This window comes from Neofelis nebulosa, chromosome 12 (assembly GCF_028018385.1).
Source record: "Neofelis nebulosa isolate mNeoNeb1 chromosome 12, mNeoNeb1.pri, whole genome shotgun sequence".
Lineage (NCBI taxonomy): Eukaryota > Metazoa > Chordata > Mammalia > Carnivora > Felidae > Neofelis > Neofelis nebulosa.
In genome coordinates this window covers 2,273,506-2,290,000 of record NC_080793.1, presented here as the reverse complement: position 1 = coordinate 2,290,000, position 16,495 = coordinate 2,273,506, and the positions used below count along the sequence as shown (strand labels likewise).

At 61.2% G+C, this 16,495-nt stretch overlaps 1 protein-coding gene across 5 annotated transcripts in view; it reads right to left on the bottom strand.

The window, feature by feature from the left end:
• Positions 1-16,495, bottom strand: part of ADAMTS13 (ADAM metallopeptidase with thrombospondin type 1 motif 13) — a 31,302-nt gene extending 14,807 nt beyond the window's left edge. For 2 of the 5 annotated variants that reach the window (XM_058693597.1, XM_058693599.1), the window contains exons 1-19: positions 15,965-16,495; positions 15,551-15,662; positions 15,139-15,205; positions 13,822-14,102; positions 13,601-13,742; positions 12,422-12,567; positions 10,353-10,436; positions 10,064-10,188; positions 9,798-9,944; positions 8,127-8,267; positions 7,484-7,646; positions 6,651-6,755; positions 6,197-6,348; positions 6,032-6,095; positions 3,663-3,789; positions 3,116-3,264; positions 2,650-2,770; positions 1,860-1,940; positions 517-698 (exon numbers count right to left, since the gene is read on the bottom strand). In XM_058693597.1, the coding sequence (XP_058549580.1) occupies positions 517-698; positions 1,860-1,940; positions 2,650-2,770; positions 3,116-3,264; positions 3,663-3,789; positions 6,032-6,095; positions 6,197-6,348; positions 6,651-6,755; positions 7,484-7,646; positions 8,127-8,267; positions 9,798-9,944; positions 10,064-10,188; positions 10,353-10,436; positions 12,422-12,567; positions 13,601-13,742; positions 13,822-14,102; positions 15,139-15,205; positions 15,551-15,662; positions 15,965-16,002 (2,427 nt within the window). In that variant the 5' untranslated portion in view covers positions 16,003-16,495. Of the gene's footprint in view, positions 1-516; positions 699-1,859; positions 1,941-2,649; positions 2,771-3,115; positions 3,265-3,662; positions 3,790-6,031; positions 6,096-6,196; positions 6,349-6,510; positions 6,756-7,483; positions 7,647-8,126; positions 8,268-9,797; positions 9,945-10,063; positions 10,189-10,352; positions 10,437-12,421; positions 12,568-13,600; positions 13,743-13,821; positions 14,103-15,138; positions 15,206-15,550; positions 15,663-15,964 lie in introns of all 5 variants that reach the window. The other 3 variants (XM_058693600.1, XM_058693601.1, XM_058693598.1) reach the window with 2 other exon arrangements.

The following is a 16,495-nucleotide window of genomic DNA, read 5'->3' as shown; positions in this document are numbered from 1 at the left end:
TGCATCCGGCTCCTGGGCTGACGCGGCTCCGGGAGGGATGCCCCCACAGTGGGTCTCTAATCAGGGCATCACTGACGGTCTCGCTCCCCATGCCCTCCTCGGGCCAGGTCCGACACAGGCCTGATCCCCACTGCACCTGATGGCCCTGCATAGAGCCCCCTCTGCACCCTCCCTCCCCAACCCCCAAGTCCCCGGGGGGGAAACCCCCACTCTTCCCGTGGCCAGCAAGACCCCTGCAGATCTGTCCTGCCTCCTTGCCTGGGGTGGGGGTGGGGGGGTGTCCCTTCCCTCATCCCTCCTAGTTACCCATCCTGGGCACACACTGTTCCTCAAGACGCGTTCGTCACTCCCTGCTTGGCCCGGCCAGCTCATCTCTGACCTCAGCAGCACAGCCCTCTCCTGGGGAAGCCCCCGACCCCTGCACGCCCACTCTCAGAACGCCAGGGACCCCGTGGGCTGGCTGCTGAGCGGTACCAGGAGGAGGCCCCACCGACCCCCCCAGGCCCTCCTGGTCACCTGGATCTCCACGTCTTCCCGAGTGGGTCCCCGGATGCGGATCTCCTCCAGGTGAGGTAGCCGGTCCTCGGTGAGGGTCACTCTGTACTCGACACGGCTGTCCTCCAGGAGGGAGGGGTAGGTGGTGCTGGGAGAGATGCTAGAGCTCCCGGCCACGACGTAGCGCCCTCCGATCCGCACCGCTGTGGGAGATCCAGGCTGTCAGCAGGGGGAGCGCCACCCCACCCCAGCCCCGCGGCAGGTGGCCACCAGCCCTCACGGAAGAGGTCCCGGTTTAAGGAATGGGGTGGTGGCAACCACGGGACGTGATCTCTGCTGCCACATCTGTAGCCTCCCCCCCAGGGTCCCAGCCCTCCCTGGGGAGCCCATCTGCCTGGCGCCTCGGTGGGTCAGGCGGTCTCTGCAGCCAGCAAGGCACAGCCTCCCAGGTGTGCACAGGCATCTGACCACAGAGAGCGTCCCCACGGGGCACCTGGGAGGTGGGGGGGGGGGGGGGTCCGTTAGTTGAGTGTCCAGCTCTTGGCTTCGGCTCGGGTCGTGATCTCACGGTTCGTGAGTTTGAGCCCTGTGTCAGGCTCTGTGCTGACAGCGTCCCCGTGTCGGTGGCTCTGCGCCTCTGTCCAGAACCTGGTGAGCACTGTGGACCTGCCGTCTCACCAGGCGCGCTCACATGGAGCTCTCCAGGCAGCTTCAGGGCCCCAAGGACCCCCAAGCGCCCCCACTCCGGATTCCAAGGACGGGTGTAGGCGCCCTCGAAATCAAGAACCACCGTGACATTGGGTAGTAATGCAACTGGTCCAAAGACAGACGTGGCCTTTGCCCTGGGCTTCCAGGCAGAAACTTGCGTCACACCTGACAGCTGTATCTTTGTTTAAGGTGGGGGCTGGCCAAGCCGGCAAGACCAAATACGCGATTTAGACAGCAGCTCTGAGTCAACCGCCTCAGCGAGCCCAGAGATGGAGACCATCCGCATGAGGAACCGGTCCGCCGGTCAGGCCTCCCGTCTACATGATGAAGCTCTAATTCAAACTGGACGCTGAACCCCGGTGAGCTCCCTGGGTTGGCACTACTCGGTGCATGTTGCCACGCTTCGGTGCTGGACACGGGACCCTCCCAGGTTCTGCCCTAGGCGTCTTTTGCTCTGGCTTTATTGTCTAAGCCATAACCGCGGGTATAAAAGGTCTCCAACTTCTGGGGATCCTACTAGTGACGGAACCACCCTGGCAGTGGTCAGGGAACCCCCTGAACTTGTAGCTGGCATCCGAAGTGAGGGCATCTTGGGGTCTGTGCCTCGCCGTTCGCAGTCTGGCTAACTCTGGGTGAGTGCCCTCTGCCCAGCTCACCCAAGTGTGTGAAGAGAGGTCTCCGGTTGGCGACGTATATGCTGGTCAGGTTGCGGGTAGCCGTCAGGAATGTGACATACTCTAGAAGGAAGCAGGGGAGGGTGGGTGGTCCCAGGTCACTTACATCGCAAAGGGAGCAAATTTCAGGTGTACAGGAAAAAGAGCCTCAGCCCCGAAAGCTACCAATACAATGGGGCTGCCTCGGGCAGTAGGGGGCCCCCGTCACCCCTCAGACAGTAGAGAGCCCCCTGTCACCCCTCGGGCTGTAGAGAGCCCCGTGTCACCAGGGGCCAATCAAAGCCAGGCTGGGCGGTCACCCTCCAGGGTGCTGCCCCAGCCAGGAGGAGGGACTGAATCCAAGGTTCTGGCCTCAGTGTGTGACCCGCCACAGGGAGGTGGGACTCAACTCCTCAGCTGACCTTCTAAGCGCCCACTTTGCAAATGACTTGACCTCCTTTATAAACAGATCACAGCCAAGGGGTTCCCAAGTATAACATCCCTTCTGATGGGATTCCTTGGGTAGGAAGGGCCAGGCCGGCCTCCCACAGACCGCCCAGTATCCGGGTTTTATCTGCATCACAGCTACCGTGAGCAGTCATTCCCAAAACTCCACTGCCCCCGGCGGCGGCGGCCTCATCAGACTCCGAGCTGGGTGGGGAGGCTGGCGAGGTGGAGGGCAGAGGCCGAGGCCCACGAGGAGGGTCCGGGGCTCACTGCCAAGGCTCTGAGCTGCAGGTGTCTCTTGGAGGCTGGCGGGGGCCCGGCCATCCACCCCGAGGGAAGCCCCTACCTCTGGCCCTTCCGGCCGTGAAAGAGCCGTTGCGGGGGCTGCACGTGCTGTTGTCCCCTCCACACACCTGGCACGCGTCTTGCACCTGCTGGGAGTCCATCCTGCCGTCACAGCCGAATGTCTGTGCAAAGAGCAGTGGCAGGTGACGCCTGTCCCCACCGACCCCACTGCTCTGAGGCCCTGGGATTCACACGACAAACTCGAGGCGTTTTGCAGCATCTGACCTCCATGCAGGAAGCAGGCATAAGTGACTCCCCCAAGGTCACAGAGGAGCTCTCGACCCCCTGCTGACTCCAAGGTCAGTTCAGTGCCCTAGCATCACCCCATGCGGACTCCGCGGCAGCTTCACAAGGACCGTGCCCGCAGACCGGGCCCTCTCCGAGCCCCTTAGCATCTGGCTTCCCACGTGACTGGCCGCAGGGCCACAGCGGGTGGGAGGGTACCTCCGCTGCCCGCACACGCGTACCCTGCAGCTGCCCGACACGCACAGGCTCAGGGTCCCGTCCTCCCGCCGACCACTTGGCACACACCGGGTCCCATCCAGGAAACCGTCCCCACGCCTCACAATGAAGGTCTCGCCGACGGCTCGGCACATGTGTCTGCACAGAGCGTCCCCTGGGAAGGTGGAGAGACAGAGAACCCTGACGCAAGGGTGACCGGGAGCTGGGAAGGCGGTGACCCTGCAGAGCACAGCCCAGGTGGGCCTGCCCTTGTCAGGGCCACCTCACTTCATCCTCCAGGTTTGGGGCCAGGGCCCCGCCTCCTGAGGCAGCGATCACGATCACGATGTAACACTTGTTACCGAATCGAGCCGAGGAGCCCCCTTGGTGCTTCCCGGTGTCTCACTGAATCCTTCCAACACCCGAGCAGGGAGACCCTACTCTTATTTCCATTTTACAGATGGGAACACCGAGACTCAGGCCCCTTAGCAAGGGGGCTGAGCCAGGACGCGATACAGAGCCTGAGTCCGAACCCTGCTCTCAACAGCATCAGGGTGATGGGGGCCAGCCCACCTTGACTGTACTGCTCAGCAGAGCCCCAGCGGTAGAAGGAGGCGTTGCCTGGGGACAGGTGTAGCGGTTTCCTGTCCGTCCGGGAGCACTGCTCAGACATGAAGTCCAGCTGGGTCTTCTCACAGGCCTGGCCGGGAGGAGGCAGAGAACAGGCACAGGAGGGGCCCTGGGATGGGGGGCCTGGGGACGGGGGATCTAGGACAGGAGCCTTTGCCACTGGGGACAGCAAGGCACCCCGCGGCACGAGGGCCACGGTGTGGCTTTGAGCCCGCTCCTGGCTGCGCTGCGGTTCCCCGCTCTAGAAAGCAGGGGAGCCAAGAGACTTTCTCTGCTGAGGAGAGAATCCCGGAGAATCTGCAAGGACACAGGGCAGGGCCTACCACCCGGCAACAAAGAAAGAAAGAGCACTGCTCGCCTGCTCCCCTCCCTGAGCCCGTGCTCCAGGTGAGGACTCTGCCCTCCAGGTCCGGGGAGGCCCGTGACCGCCTGGAGAAAGTGGGAGGGAAGGCCTCGCCACGTGCAGATCTTGACACAATGTCAAAGGAGCCATCCGAGCGCTTCGCACCCAGGGTACCGGCCATGATCAAAGAACACCGGCAATAGGGGCGCCCGGGTGGCTCAGTCAGTCAAGCGTCTGATTCTGGATTTCGGTTCAGGTCATGATCTTGTGGTTTGTGAGTTTGAGCCCTCAACCCTGACAGTGTGGAGTCTGCTTGGGAGTCTCTCTCTCCCTCTCTCTCTGCCCCTCCCCGGCTCGCTCTCTGCTCTCTCTCTAAAAGTAGAAAAAGAAAGAAAGAAAGAAAGAAAGAAAGAAAGAAAGAAAGAAAGAAAGAAAGAAAGAAAGAAAGAAAGAAGAAAGGCAAAAGAAAGAAAGGCAAAAGAAAGAAAAGAAAGAAAAAAAGAAAGGCAAAAGAAAGAAAGAAAAGGAAAGAAAGAAAAAGAAAGAAAGAAAGAAAGAAAGAAAGAAAGAAAGAAAGAAAGAAAGAAAGAAAGAAAGAAAGAAAGAAAGAAAATCTTAAAAAAAAACCTCACGGGCAATAAAGATGGGGAGTGGAGAGGATATGAAGAAAGCGGAACCTTCGCCCACAGCTGGCGGGAGTGCAAAATAGCTGGGCTGCTGTGCAGGATGGTTTTGGAAGCTCCTCAAAGACTTGAACGTAGAAATGCCATACAATCCAGCGATCCCACTTTTGTTTTTAACGTTTATTCGTTTTTAAGAGCAAGAGAGACAGAGCACGAGCAGAAGAGGGGCAGAGAGAGAGACACAGGGGGACGCAGAATCCGAAGCAGACTCCAGGCTCCGAGCCGTCAGCGCAGAGCCCGACGCGGGGCTGGAACCCACGGACCGCGAGATCGTGACCTGAGCCGAAGTCGGACGCTTCACTGACTGAGCCACCCAGGCGCCCCTATCCAGTGATCCCACTTTCAGGTGCGTACTCAAAAGAAATAAAAATCGGGGGAGTGCCTGGGTGGCTTCTGGCTTCCGCTCAGGTCACGATCTCACGGTTCGTGAGTCCAGGCCCCGCACTGGGCTCTGCGCTGACACCGAAGATCCTCTGTCTCCCTCTGTCTCTGCCCCTCACACCCGCACGCGCGCTCTCACTCTCAAAAATAAATACTAAAAAATAGGAATAAGAATTGGTACTCGAGTCCACATACACACATGCCCACAGCAGCACTATTCACAATAACCAAAAGGTGGAAATGGCCTAAATGTCCGTCAACACATGGACGGATAACATGTGGCCCATCCACATGATGGGCTGCCGTTCAGCCACAAAAAGGACTGCACGTCTCACACCTGCTACACCGTGGATGACCCTTGAGGACACGATGCTGAGTGATAGAAGCCAGTCACAAAAAGGCCACGCATTGTGTCATTCCATTTGTATGAAATGTCCAGAACAGACGCATCCGCGGACACAAAAGGTGACTGGTGGCTGCCAGGGCGGGAGGATGGGGGAGGGGAGCAACGACCTAACGGGTCTGGGGTCCTACTCTGGGCTGACAGAAGCGGTTTGGAACTTGATGGAGGCGGTGGTCGCACAACATTGTGAATGTACTAAATGCCACTGGATCTCACCCTTAAAATGGTTGATTTTATGTGACGTGAATTTCACCTGCTCTTAGAATGGAGGAATGGTTTCAGGGGGTGCTGGGGGGGGGCAGTGGCAGGTGGGGAGGGAGGGGGACACTGCAGGGACATCCTGGAGTATGCACTGAGGTCCCAGTAGACGTAGAACAGCACCCCCTCTTTCAAAAGCGCCCTGGCGCGAGCCACGAATTACAGCCGCCCTGATCCTTCCACACCCCCGGCCCCCGCGCTGCCGACCTGACCCTCTGGCTGCACCCCGGGGAGGGAGGCCTACCTGGGTGTTGCACATCTCCGCCTGGAGGTCATCGCCCACACACGCACGCCCTCCAAAGGCCGGCCTGAAAATACCCACAAGACACAGGGGGTGACAGGGGAGCCACTCCCCCCTAGGCAGCCAGCCAGCCCTGACCTGGAGAACAGCGCCTCCTGCAGGCAGTACCTGGGGTTGCTGCACCGTCGCCTCCTGGTGACCACCCCTCCCCCGCAGGAGCGGGAGCAGGGACTGGGGGGACCCCAGCTAGACCAGTGCCCGTGCACCACTCCCACGGGGGTCAGCTCCGCCAGGGAGCGGCAGTGACCTTTGGAGCACCACTGCGAGAGAAGGGAGAGAAGGGCACACCATCGCACACCCAGGACGGCTGGCATCCCCAGGGCCCCGCGCCCGCAGGGTGGCCACACAGGCATGCACACGTGCTCGTGCCCCGCCCTCCCATCCTGCTCAGGAAACGAAGCTAAGTACGAAAGAGGGCAAACCCCAGCGTGTAGGACAGAGGGGTCTGGTCCCCGCAGAGTGGAGGAGAAGGGCAGAGGCACAGAGGTCTGCAGGGTAGCGAGAAGCCGAGCGCCTGGGAGAGCCCGCCAGCCAACACATGCTCCGTCACTCCCGCTCCGACCTTCTGCTCGCCACACTCTGTCCCATCCAGGAGGGGAGTCAAGAGGCGGCTACAGACGCTTTGGTCCAGGGGGTCCTTGTGGCAGGAGAGAGCCTGGCACACGTCCTAAATGGGGACACAGGGGGCCCGCTGGAGGGGCTGGAGTGTCCAGCCTTAACTGTCCCCCCGCAGACCACAGGGGCGCACACACCGCTCTGTGGGCACCGGTGGCCGGGGAGAATGGGCACAGCACACCTGTCCGTGAGCCCACGAAAATGTTTTCACTTCTTCTAAAATCAGCAGACAAAAAACGATTCTTTAGGTCAAAGCAGGTGTCCTCATATGTAACGTTAACACGTTTTGTCATAACAACGCGAAGAAAAAAAACTGTATATATTTTATAAAAACACTGATAACAATTCTCAGTATTCCGTATTGAGAAAGAGGCCCCGATAGGGCAAAGGTGCCTGGGGCCCATGGAAGTCCAGGGAGGAAGTCCCTCTTTGGGGAGCCGGCCCCCCTTCATCTCCCCTTCCCCCGCTAGCTCACACTCCTGCTACAGGATTCAATGTGGAGGGGACTTCCTCCAGGGAGCCCTCCAGGTTCCCATCGGATCGGAAGCCCTTGGTGACTGCCTATTTAAGTCCCGCGTCCATGGGTTCAGGCGCTCCACATAATCTGTGGGGCACGGTCAAAAGGAAAACATGAGCACCCTCGCTCAAAATTTGCGCATTTTAAGAGGTGCCTGGCAGCCTGGCACGGCGAGCGCCCACAGGGCGCAGCGGAGCAGGAGCTGGGCGCGGGTAGAGGGTGCAGGGGCTGGGTGGCGGAGAAGCGGGACGGCCGGGACTCACCAGGTGCCCCCTGGTGAAGGTGCAGGCCACCGCTGCAGGGCCGAAGGCGACGCGGCACTGCTCGTCCGCGCCGTAGTGGAGGCCGGGCTGCGCCCGGGGAGGGCTCCCCGCGGCCCCGGCCTGCGGCCCGGGCGGGTCCCACAGGCAGCGCGCCCGTCCTGCGCTGCGACAAGGCCCGGCTCAGACCCCGGGTGCACACCGGGGTGGAGGGGTGGGCGCGGGCGGGCGGGCGGGCGGGCGGGCAGGGGGTTCTCAGCGCACACCCCCAGCGAGAGCTGGGACCGGGCTCGGGCCCCGGGGGAGTGGAGGTGGGGCCCGGGCATCTGCCCGCGTGCGCGAGGGAGTGGGGAGGGAGGGGATGAGGCAGGGGAGCGGCGAGGAGGGAGGGGCGGGGATGGGGCCGAATTGAGGCGTGGGCGCGGAAACTGATGGACGTAAGAGGGTGCGTGGGAGTGGGGGAGAAACGGGATCCGCGCAGGGAAGGGTGGCTGGAGGGAGGGGCCAAGGAGGACGAAAGAGGGCCCCGGAGGGGGGGAGGGGACAGAGCGCGATGGGGATTGAACAGAGGGCTGGGGGCACAAGTAGGGGTGGCCCCAAGTGGAGATAGGGCGGGGAGGGCTGCGCGGGTGAGGGACGCGGCTACCTGAGCAGGTGCAGCAGTTGCTGGCGGCTGCAGGCGGACCACGAGAGGTCACCCCTGGCGGTCACCGCGTCCTGGGACGCCATCACGTGGCCGCTGGGCCCACAGCCGCTCCCGGGCGCGCCGTCGTGTTCCAAGCCCAAGCTGTCCGGGGGAGGCGACGCTCAGAGCCCTCGTGCCCCCTCCACCCGCCTGGAGTCCGAGCCTGGCCAGCCCTCTGGTCGGGTTGGAAGCCTTTGCAGACCCCCCACGGCCTCCTGGCCCCCCCCCCCCCACCAGCGAGCCCTGCCTCCGTTTCCCCCAGAAGGAGTGCTCAGCCAGCCAGCCAGGTGGTTCCTGCCTCTTTGGGCTAATAAATATCAAAAGGCGTTAGTGGCCCTTGGGTGGCTCAGTGGGTTGAGCCACTGACTCTTGATTTCCACTCAGGTCATGATCCCACGGTTGGTGAGATGGAACCCCCCCCGCCCCCTACTCTCGGGGCTCTGCACTGACAGGGCAGAGTCTGCTTGGGACCCCCTCTTTCTCTCTGCCCCTCCCCTGCTCACGTGCCCGCTCTCTCTCAAAAATAAATAATAAATAAAACATTTTTTAAAAGGCTTTAGGGCGCCTGGGGGGCTCAGTCGGTTGAGCAACTGACTTTGGCTCAGATCACGATCTCCAGGTTTGTGGGTTCGAGTCCATGTGGGGCTCTGTGCTGACAGCTTAGAGCCTGGAGCTGCTTTGGATTCTGTGTCTCCCTCTCTCTCTGCCCCTCGCCTGCTTGTTCTCTCTCTCTCTCAGAAATAAATAAAAATTTAAAAAACAGAAAAAAAACCAACATACAGTATAATCCTGATTTTGCAAATAAAAACTACGTGTGTGTGGGTGCCTGGGTGGCTCGGTCAGTTGAGCATCTGAATTTTTTTTTTATGTTTATTTAGACAGAGAAAGAGATAGAGAGCATGAGCAGAGGAGGGGCAGAGAGAGAGGGAGACAGAGGATCCGAAGCAGGCTCCGTGCTGACAGCAGGGAGCCCAGTGACAGGCTTGAATTCAGGAACCATGAAATCAGGACCTGAGCTGAAGTCAGATGCTTAACTGACCGAGCCACCCAGGGACCCGAGGGTCCAAGTCTTGATTTCAGCTCAGGCCATGATCCCAGGGGGAACGAGCCCACATCGGGCTCTGCACTAGCATGGAGGCCGCTTAAGATTCTCTCTCTCCCCTTCTGCCCCTCCCCTGCTTGCTTAAGCATGCTCAAGATTCTCTCTCTTCGTAACATAAAAGTAAATATGTGTGTGTAAGACCTGACTACAATTACATACAAAAGGTGAACGGATGTTACCTCTAAGGGCTGGGATTTGGGATAATTTTTACAGCCTGCTTTTCCTTTACCTGAATTTCCTAGAAAACATTTTCTAATTGAGAAGTCTGTCTTGCTTTTGGGAGGGGAGGGGGTAAAAACAATTTTTTTAATCACCTGGTAATCAAGAAATAGCAGATTTCCCAGCCCTTGCCCTCCTCCCCCCACCAAGTCCACTGAGGTCAAGGGTGCAGGTTCCTTCCAGCAGACTCCTACAGGGCTGCCCTCCTACCCCACCCCTCAACGTTCCCTCAACGTTGAGGGCAGCCTCAACGTTCCCTCCTGGGAGCCCCAGTCGGCTCCTAGACCTCAGCTTGGGGACAGTATGCCTACCTGTGCCCAATCTCATGGGCGATGGTGACCCCCAGGTCAAAGCCGGTATCCTCAGTGATGAGGCAGCTCCAGGAGGACGAGCAGACACCCCCCAGCTGGGTGACCCCCCGAACCTGCCGGTTACCATCAGGCAACTCCAGGTCAAACCTTGGGAAGAAAAAAGGCACCAGGCTGGTGCTGAGGCCGGGCCGCCTTTGCAGAGGGGGGGGTGGGGAGGGGAGGACAGCTCCCAGGCAGGCTGGCGTGCCACGGGGGCGCTCGGCTACCTGGTGATGTAGAGGACCAGGTCGGCATGCCCAGGATCTGTGTCGTCCTCGGGGTTGACCGTCCTGCTCCACTCGCAGACGCTCAGCAGTGAGGCCGTGATGTTGGCTGTGATATTCGGAGCATCCTGGGGGTGGGGGCGTCACAGAGCCCGTGTTCATGGGACCTGCGCCACAGTGCTCACCACAACCCTGTCGCTGTCCGTGCTACAGACGGGGAGAGCGACAGGAAGAGATAGAGAGAGTGGAAATGGGGTTTCCGGGGACTCTGGGCTCCCAGCGTGGTGCCTACCTCAGCCTGGGTCAGGGTGAGCATCTTCACCACATGCACTCGGAACTGAGTCCCCAGGGATGGGTCCCTCAGCAGCTCTGACCCCTGTGGAAAGGCAGGAGGGAGAGGTGTCTGGTGGGTGGGCGGGGCCTGGCTGGGGCAGGGCCTGGAGAGACTGCTCCGTTAGCAGCGGGGGGAAATGCTTGTCTCGGGGCTGGCGGCCAGCCACAGAGATGGGCAGACGCGTGCTGGTCCTCCTTGCTCACGGCTCAAGAAGGCCAACCACAAAGAAAAGAAAACCTGAAACCATGGGAGGCAAATAACTAGGAGTTTAGAACATTCCATTCCAACGCTGTTTCCTGCTCACCAGACTCACCCCGTCCTTTCCCTTCTCTGTCCGTCCGCCTGGAACACCCTTCTCTCCACCTTGGCTTGTTTCACCTGCGCCTCTCCAGGAGGCCACACGAGGGCCTCCCCTCCCTCCGCAAACCCTTTTCCGGGTTCCCCTGACAGAGCGCTGTCCCCACCACCCCCCAGCCAGGCTCCTGGCTCGCTCTCTCTCTCTCTTGCACAGCTGCCAAGATGCCCATCATGGTTGACTGTCTGTGGTTATTTGCAGCAGCCTGTCCCTGAATTAGACATGCCCCCACCCCCCCAGAGAGAGAGAGAACCCTGCCATCACTGGCCTCGGCTGACCTGAGCCTGAATCTGAGCTCTGCTGCGAACTACCCGTGTGCGCGTGATCCTGCTAACTAACCTTGGAAGCTCAGGTTCCTCATCTGTGACACGGAGGTAAAGCCTTCCGTGGCTACTGGCGGACTCAGGAACGATGCCGCGGGCACAGGATGGGTGCCCAGCCACGACAGTGGCTGTCACCACGGCCAGCCACCATCCGGGCAGGAGCCAGTCTGGTACCTACCACTGTCCCAGGTCCTCGTGAGACACATCAAGTGGCCAGAGGGAGTACGGCTTGATGACCGAATTTCAGCAGAGTAAACGGGGGGAGGAACCCCCCCCTTTCCTGCCAAGCTTTCAGGTGACTGAAAGGAAGTGTTTTTCACCTCTGGGGCTGCAGGCAAAGACCTGTGGACTCGGGCCATGTCTGCAAGGGGACAGGACCACACGGGTGTGTCCGAGGCCCAGAGAACTGACAGTGGACAGAGTGGTCTGATGGCCTGGCGCTCTGAGCCCCGGGGGGGGAGGGGGGGGCGGGGGGGGGGGGCTTTTCCTTTTGCCCCAAACAGGTGGGCACACCTAAGGCTGGGCACAAAGTGGCGCCAAGCTCCACACATTCTTGGAGGGCGGGCTCTGCCTCCCTGCACGGCCAACTTGCAGACGGCGGCCGTCTCCTCGTCCCGCCCCCCACCTGGCACTGGTGTTCATCCCCCGACGTGGCAGACACTCGCCGGCGGCCCAGAGCAGTCACCGCGTGTCATACGTGTATTCTCAAACCGCTGGACACGGGTTTCATGCAGTCCGTTAGGTTACACGCGAGCGTCAGGTTGTTGAAACACCCCTTTCTTTGCTTACCCTGCCCCCCGAGACCACAATCAGTGGGAGCCGCTCTTCCCACGCCACCTTTAGCCCTAGAAGCCAAGGGAGGGGGGGGCCAGTAGAAACGGGGGTGCCCCCAAGAAAGGGAACAGAGAGGCCAGTGTGGGGCACCCCGGCTGGTGCCCGGGCAGTGCTGGCCGAGGTTCCCATGGAGCAAATGGACTTCAGGCCAGAGGCCAGACCTGAGGGGCCCTTGGAGAGAAGGGACCCAAGTAGCAAGAGGCGGTGGGGTGCACTAGGGAGCCAAGAGGGGTTCCAGGACCTCACCCGCCTCCACTGCAGGTGAGGGAGAGGAGGAGGAGGAAGGAAAGGACAGACCACACCCCTCCCCACCCCAAAGCCCTGGGCCCCAAGCATGACCCCAGCCTTGCTTAGGTTTACACCCGAGTTCAGCCCAAGTTCAAACTACCAGATAAGCCAGCCCACTCACATTCGGCCCCAAGTGCCCGGTGTGGGGCACCGTGTCCAGAGGCTCCCGAGCCCCACCGCTTGTGGTCAGCACCATCCAAGGGGTCCGCTCCCCAAGGAACACTCACCATGTTGAGGTTGGTGAGCACGTAGCGCTCGGTGTCCTCCTGGTGAGCCTGGTAGACGTCGGGGCCCACGGCCACCAGCAGCTCCAGGTGCAGGACCCTGCCGGCAGCCCATCTCCGGAGGCGAAGGCGAGGGGAAGGAGGACGGCCTGGTGAGGGAGGGGGCAGGGCTCAGAGCGAAGGTTCCAGAAAGCAGACAACCCATAGCTTTGGCCGCCCACGGCCAGGTCTTTCTTGGACTTGGAGACACGGTTGTGAGCTCTGTCCCTGCCACTTATCACCATGGGTTTATGGAGTCAGGGGGCCCAGTCCCCGGCTTTCTCATGGGAAAGGTGGGGAGCAGGGAATGCCTGCTCCAGGGCGGGTGGGCGCCGAGTGAGAGGGCCTGTCCTGGACCCAGTCTCAGCCCCTACCTCGGGCCCTCCGGGAGCTGGCCTCTAGGCTCCTCCGAAATCAATGGTCTCAGAGAGCAGAAGGGCCCGAGCTGTTGAAAGTCACTTTATGTTGGGACTGTCAGAAACAGTGGCAGCTGGCCCAAGAGGCTACTGGGTCCTGGATTTCAGCCCACCCCCAAGGCCAGGTCCCATCAGCGACTGGCCATTTCGGAGCATTGAAAGGACCAGGTGGCAGGGCAGGGCCCAAGGAGGGAGCTGTCGTGTGGCTTTTACGTCCTTGGTGTCTCCCCAGAGTCCCACACTGGCTCTGCCCCCTTGATGTGGCCCCGCTCTGGGCACATGCTGGAGAACAGGGTCATCCCGATATGAGCCCAAGACAGGACCCTGGTTGCACCTGGATGCAGCTGGGGGCCCGACGAGCAGGCCAGGGCAGCCGCAGAGCCAGCCATGCAAGCCCCGAGTGGCCACCTTCTGTCTTTGGGCCTCAGTGTTCCCATCTGTGGTATCGGATGTCCTGCCAGTCCCGGAGCTGGGAGACCCCAACAGCGCATGTCTGTGAACGTGCTTTGTGATCGATGAGGGGCTGCTCATAGGCTGGAGGCCTAGCTGTCCCCCTCTAGGACAGCTGGGGGCATGGCCGATGGCCACATGTCCCCCTGGCCTGCCGACTCTCCGGCATCCTGAAGAAAGATGGCTCAGCCGGGCTTGTGGCATTCTGCACAGCCACCTGGGCACTGGGGAGAGCTGGCCCTCCCCCAGAGCTGTCCCCCTCTCCCAGGAGCCGTACCTCGGATGACTTGGGAGGCCTCGGGGCCGGGCCTGTGGACCAGGTGGGGCTGCGCACGAACCCGGGGAGGCAGCAGCTCCCAATGCCGCCTCCTCACCGGCTGGACGCGGAACCTGTCTGCGCCCACCAGGATGTCGCCCTCCTGGAGGAGAGACAGCAGACAGGCACGTAGCCCACCGGCCCCACCGAGGGACAGGGCCTCTCTGGGACGTCACGCTCACCAAGTGGCCTGAGCAGTAGGTGACCCTGGCCACCGCGCCCAGGGGCAGCAGGGGGCGCCCTCCCGCGAAGCAGGGATGAGGAGGCCGCCTCTCAAGCCGGAGGGAGGCGTTCAGCACGTGCTCGCTGGTGAAGGACGCGGTGAGGAGGCTCCGCTCCGGCAGGAAGGAGAAGGCAAAGAGCTGTCCCAGGGCGAGCAGAGAGCAGCTCGGGGCCCTGCAGGGAGGCCCCCCGGGCCCATCCTCACAGATGCAGGTGAGCGGGGCCACGTCGAATTGCAGCACTGCGGGACAGAGGAGGCCACCTTGCTCCTCCCCTCCCCCCCCCTGGGGCTCAGCGCTCCGTGTCTTCCTGCCCTGGGGGGAGGTCCCCCCCTCCAACCGATCCGTTCCCTTTGGTGAGTGGGGCGCAGGGCTGGCCTGGAGCCCGAGAGGCCTGGGCTCAAATCCAGCTCCTCCCGGCACGCAGGGTGGTAGACTGAAAGTTTCCTCTCCAATTTGGGCCTCACCCGGGGCAGACCAGCACTCAGCATGCGAGCCTCGCCCCAGAATCGGGTTTCCTGAGGGGTGGCCTGAACCCCAGCAGGCAAAGCAGGTACAGCCACAGCCTCTCTGGCCTTTACGGAAGAGCAGGTGCCCAAGGCCAGCCTCACCACCCTTCTCCACCGATCTGCCTCACAAAGCAGCCCCCAGGCCCCAGGAGGTCCCACCCCCAATCCCCAGACAGCCCCAAGCAGTGCTCAATGTGCATGTGACCCAGGCCACAGGGAATTCAGTCACAGATGGGACATCCCCTACTGCTCTCCACCCTGACCGCTAGCCCACCCTGCCTCTGGTCCCCAACAGCCTTTACGTCAATGGCCTGACTTGGAAAGGGGGCTGGCACCCCAGCGAAGTCCGCAGGCATGGCCAAGAGCGACACGAGAGGCTCTGGCCGGAGCTTGAGCCAGCGCCTATCTCGTTTCTCACGGAAAGGATAAATAATTCCATTTCCATCCGTGGCCAAAAGCCACAAGAGCTCCGGCAGCTTGGCCAGCCCAAGGGAGGCCCAGGGGCAAAAGGGACCAGCTAATTAGTAACCATTCCCTGGAGATATGGAGCAGAAGCCTGGGGTCAGAACCCCAGCTCGGTCCAGGACGCCCAGACCAGCTTTTACAGACTTGGCGGCAGTATGGAGTTAATTAGCAGGAACGATGGCAGTTTCTAGGACCTCCTCCCAAGCAGAGCTGAGATGCGCCCCCCCCGACCCCCCCCCCCCCCCCCCGCCCCGGCTCGGTCGGGGGGGAGCTCCCTCTGCTGAGAAGACGCCGGGACAGATACCTTCTAAGGTAGCATCGGGGCCAAAATAAGAAGTCACTTCCTCTGGCTCCAAAGCTTGGAGAAATTGCTGCAGGACAGAAAGCACAAGGGAGAAGAAAGGCGGGGAGAAGGGGTGGGAGAGGGGCAAGGCAAGGAGGAGGGGGAAACCAAGGCAGGGGTGGGGGTGGGAGGAGATCCGTACTGAGAGGCCGTTTCCTTCCTCGGTGCGCACGCTCCATCCCCGAAACCCCAAGCCCAGGTCCGCCCCTCTCCCAGCGCAAACCTGGAAGCTGGAAGGACACCCTCACGCTGCCCAAAGGCTGTTTGGGCAGCCCCATCTCTCCTGGGGGGCACCCCCCCGCAGCACCCAGCAGAGCTCAAGATTCCCAGCTCCAGGGCTCCCAGGCACCCCAGCTCCTGCAGATTCACCCACCTGCTGGAAATCGGAGCGTCCCCAGCAGCCCAGGAGGAAGAAGGCAGAAGCGAGCGTTGCCCCCACGCATCTCCCCCAGGGGCGAGGCTCCCTCATCCTCAGGAAAACCAGCCTGCTCAGAGGGAGAGGGCCTCGTGACTGGAAATCTGGCAGGGGTGGAATGTGGCCGACCCCGGTGGGCGGGAAGAGGAGGCTGCTGTTTACTCTTGGGAGCTTCCTCCAGGGGCAGGGGCCACGGGGGTGGGCAGCCTGCAGGCCCTTGCCCTAGGCTGGTCCTTGGTCTGGAGCTCCGGATCCTATACCCCGGAGCGGGGCTGAGCCAAGCAGCAGAGTCTGGAGGAGGGAGCATTGGACTAGGGATCTTAACAGACGTGGACCCAGGCGTGATTCTAGAACTGGGGCTGGGTTACTCACCCTTGGCTGGTGACAGGCTGCACCGGAGACAGCAGCATTCCGGCCTCCAGCAACCCGCTCACGTCCACGGACAGCCCGTGATCTGCCCCGCTCTCCTGTCCTCAATTCCCCTTGTCAACGTAAAATTGTCCGGAGGTGATAATTACACAAGCACATTTATCTGGGGTCAAAGAACGGCAATTCAGGCCACGGAGATTTGGGTCACAATCCAAACGGTGCCCCACCAGGGAGCCAAAGTCAGGGGCCTTTACAGCAAAAGCAGGCTCGCTCGTGGGCATTGCTTACAGAGAATTTCACACTGGTGTTGGTGGCCGCAAGTTAAACCCGTGTAAGACACACCTCGACTAACGCTGTCAGTAAACAACCTCTCACTAGCTGATTGCAAGGGTTCAGGCTCGGTCCTTACAACATTGGCACTTTGGCCCAGTTCAAAAGTGCACGGTTCCCCCGGTGAGGATGGCGAGGAGGTGAATACGGCCCATCTCCTTAATGGACTCCGGCTCTCCTTAAAGCCCCTTGACATAAATGGCC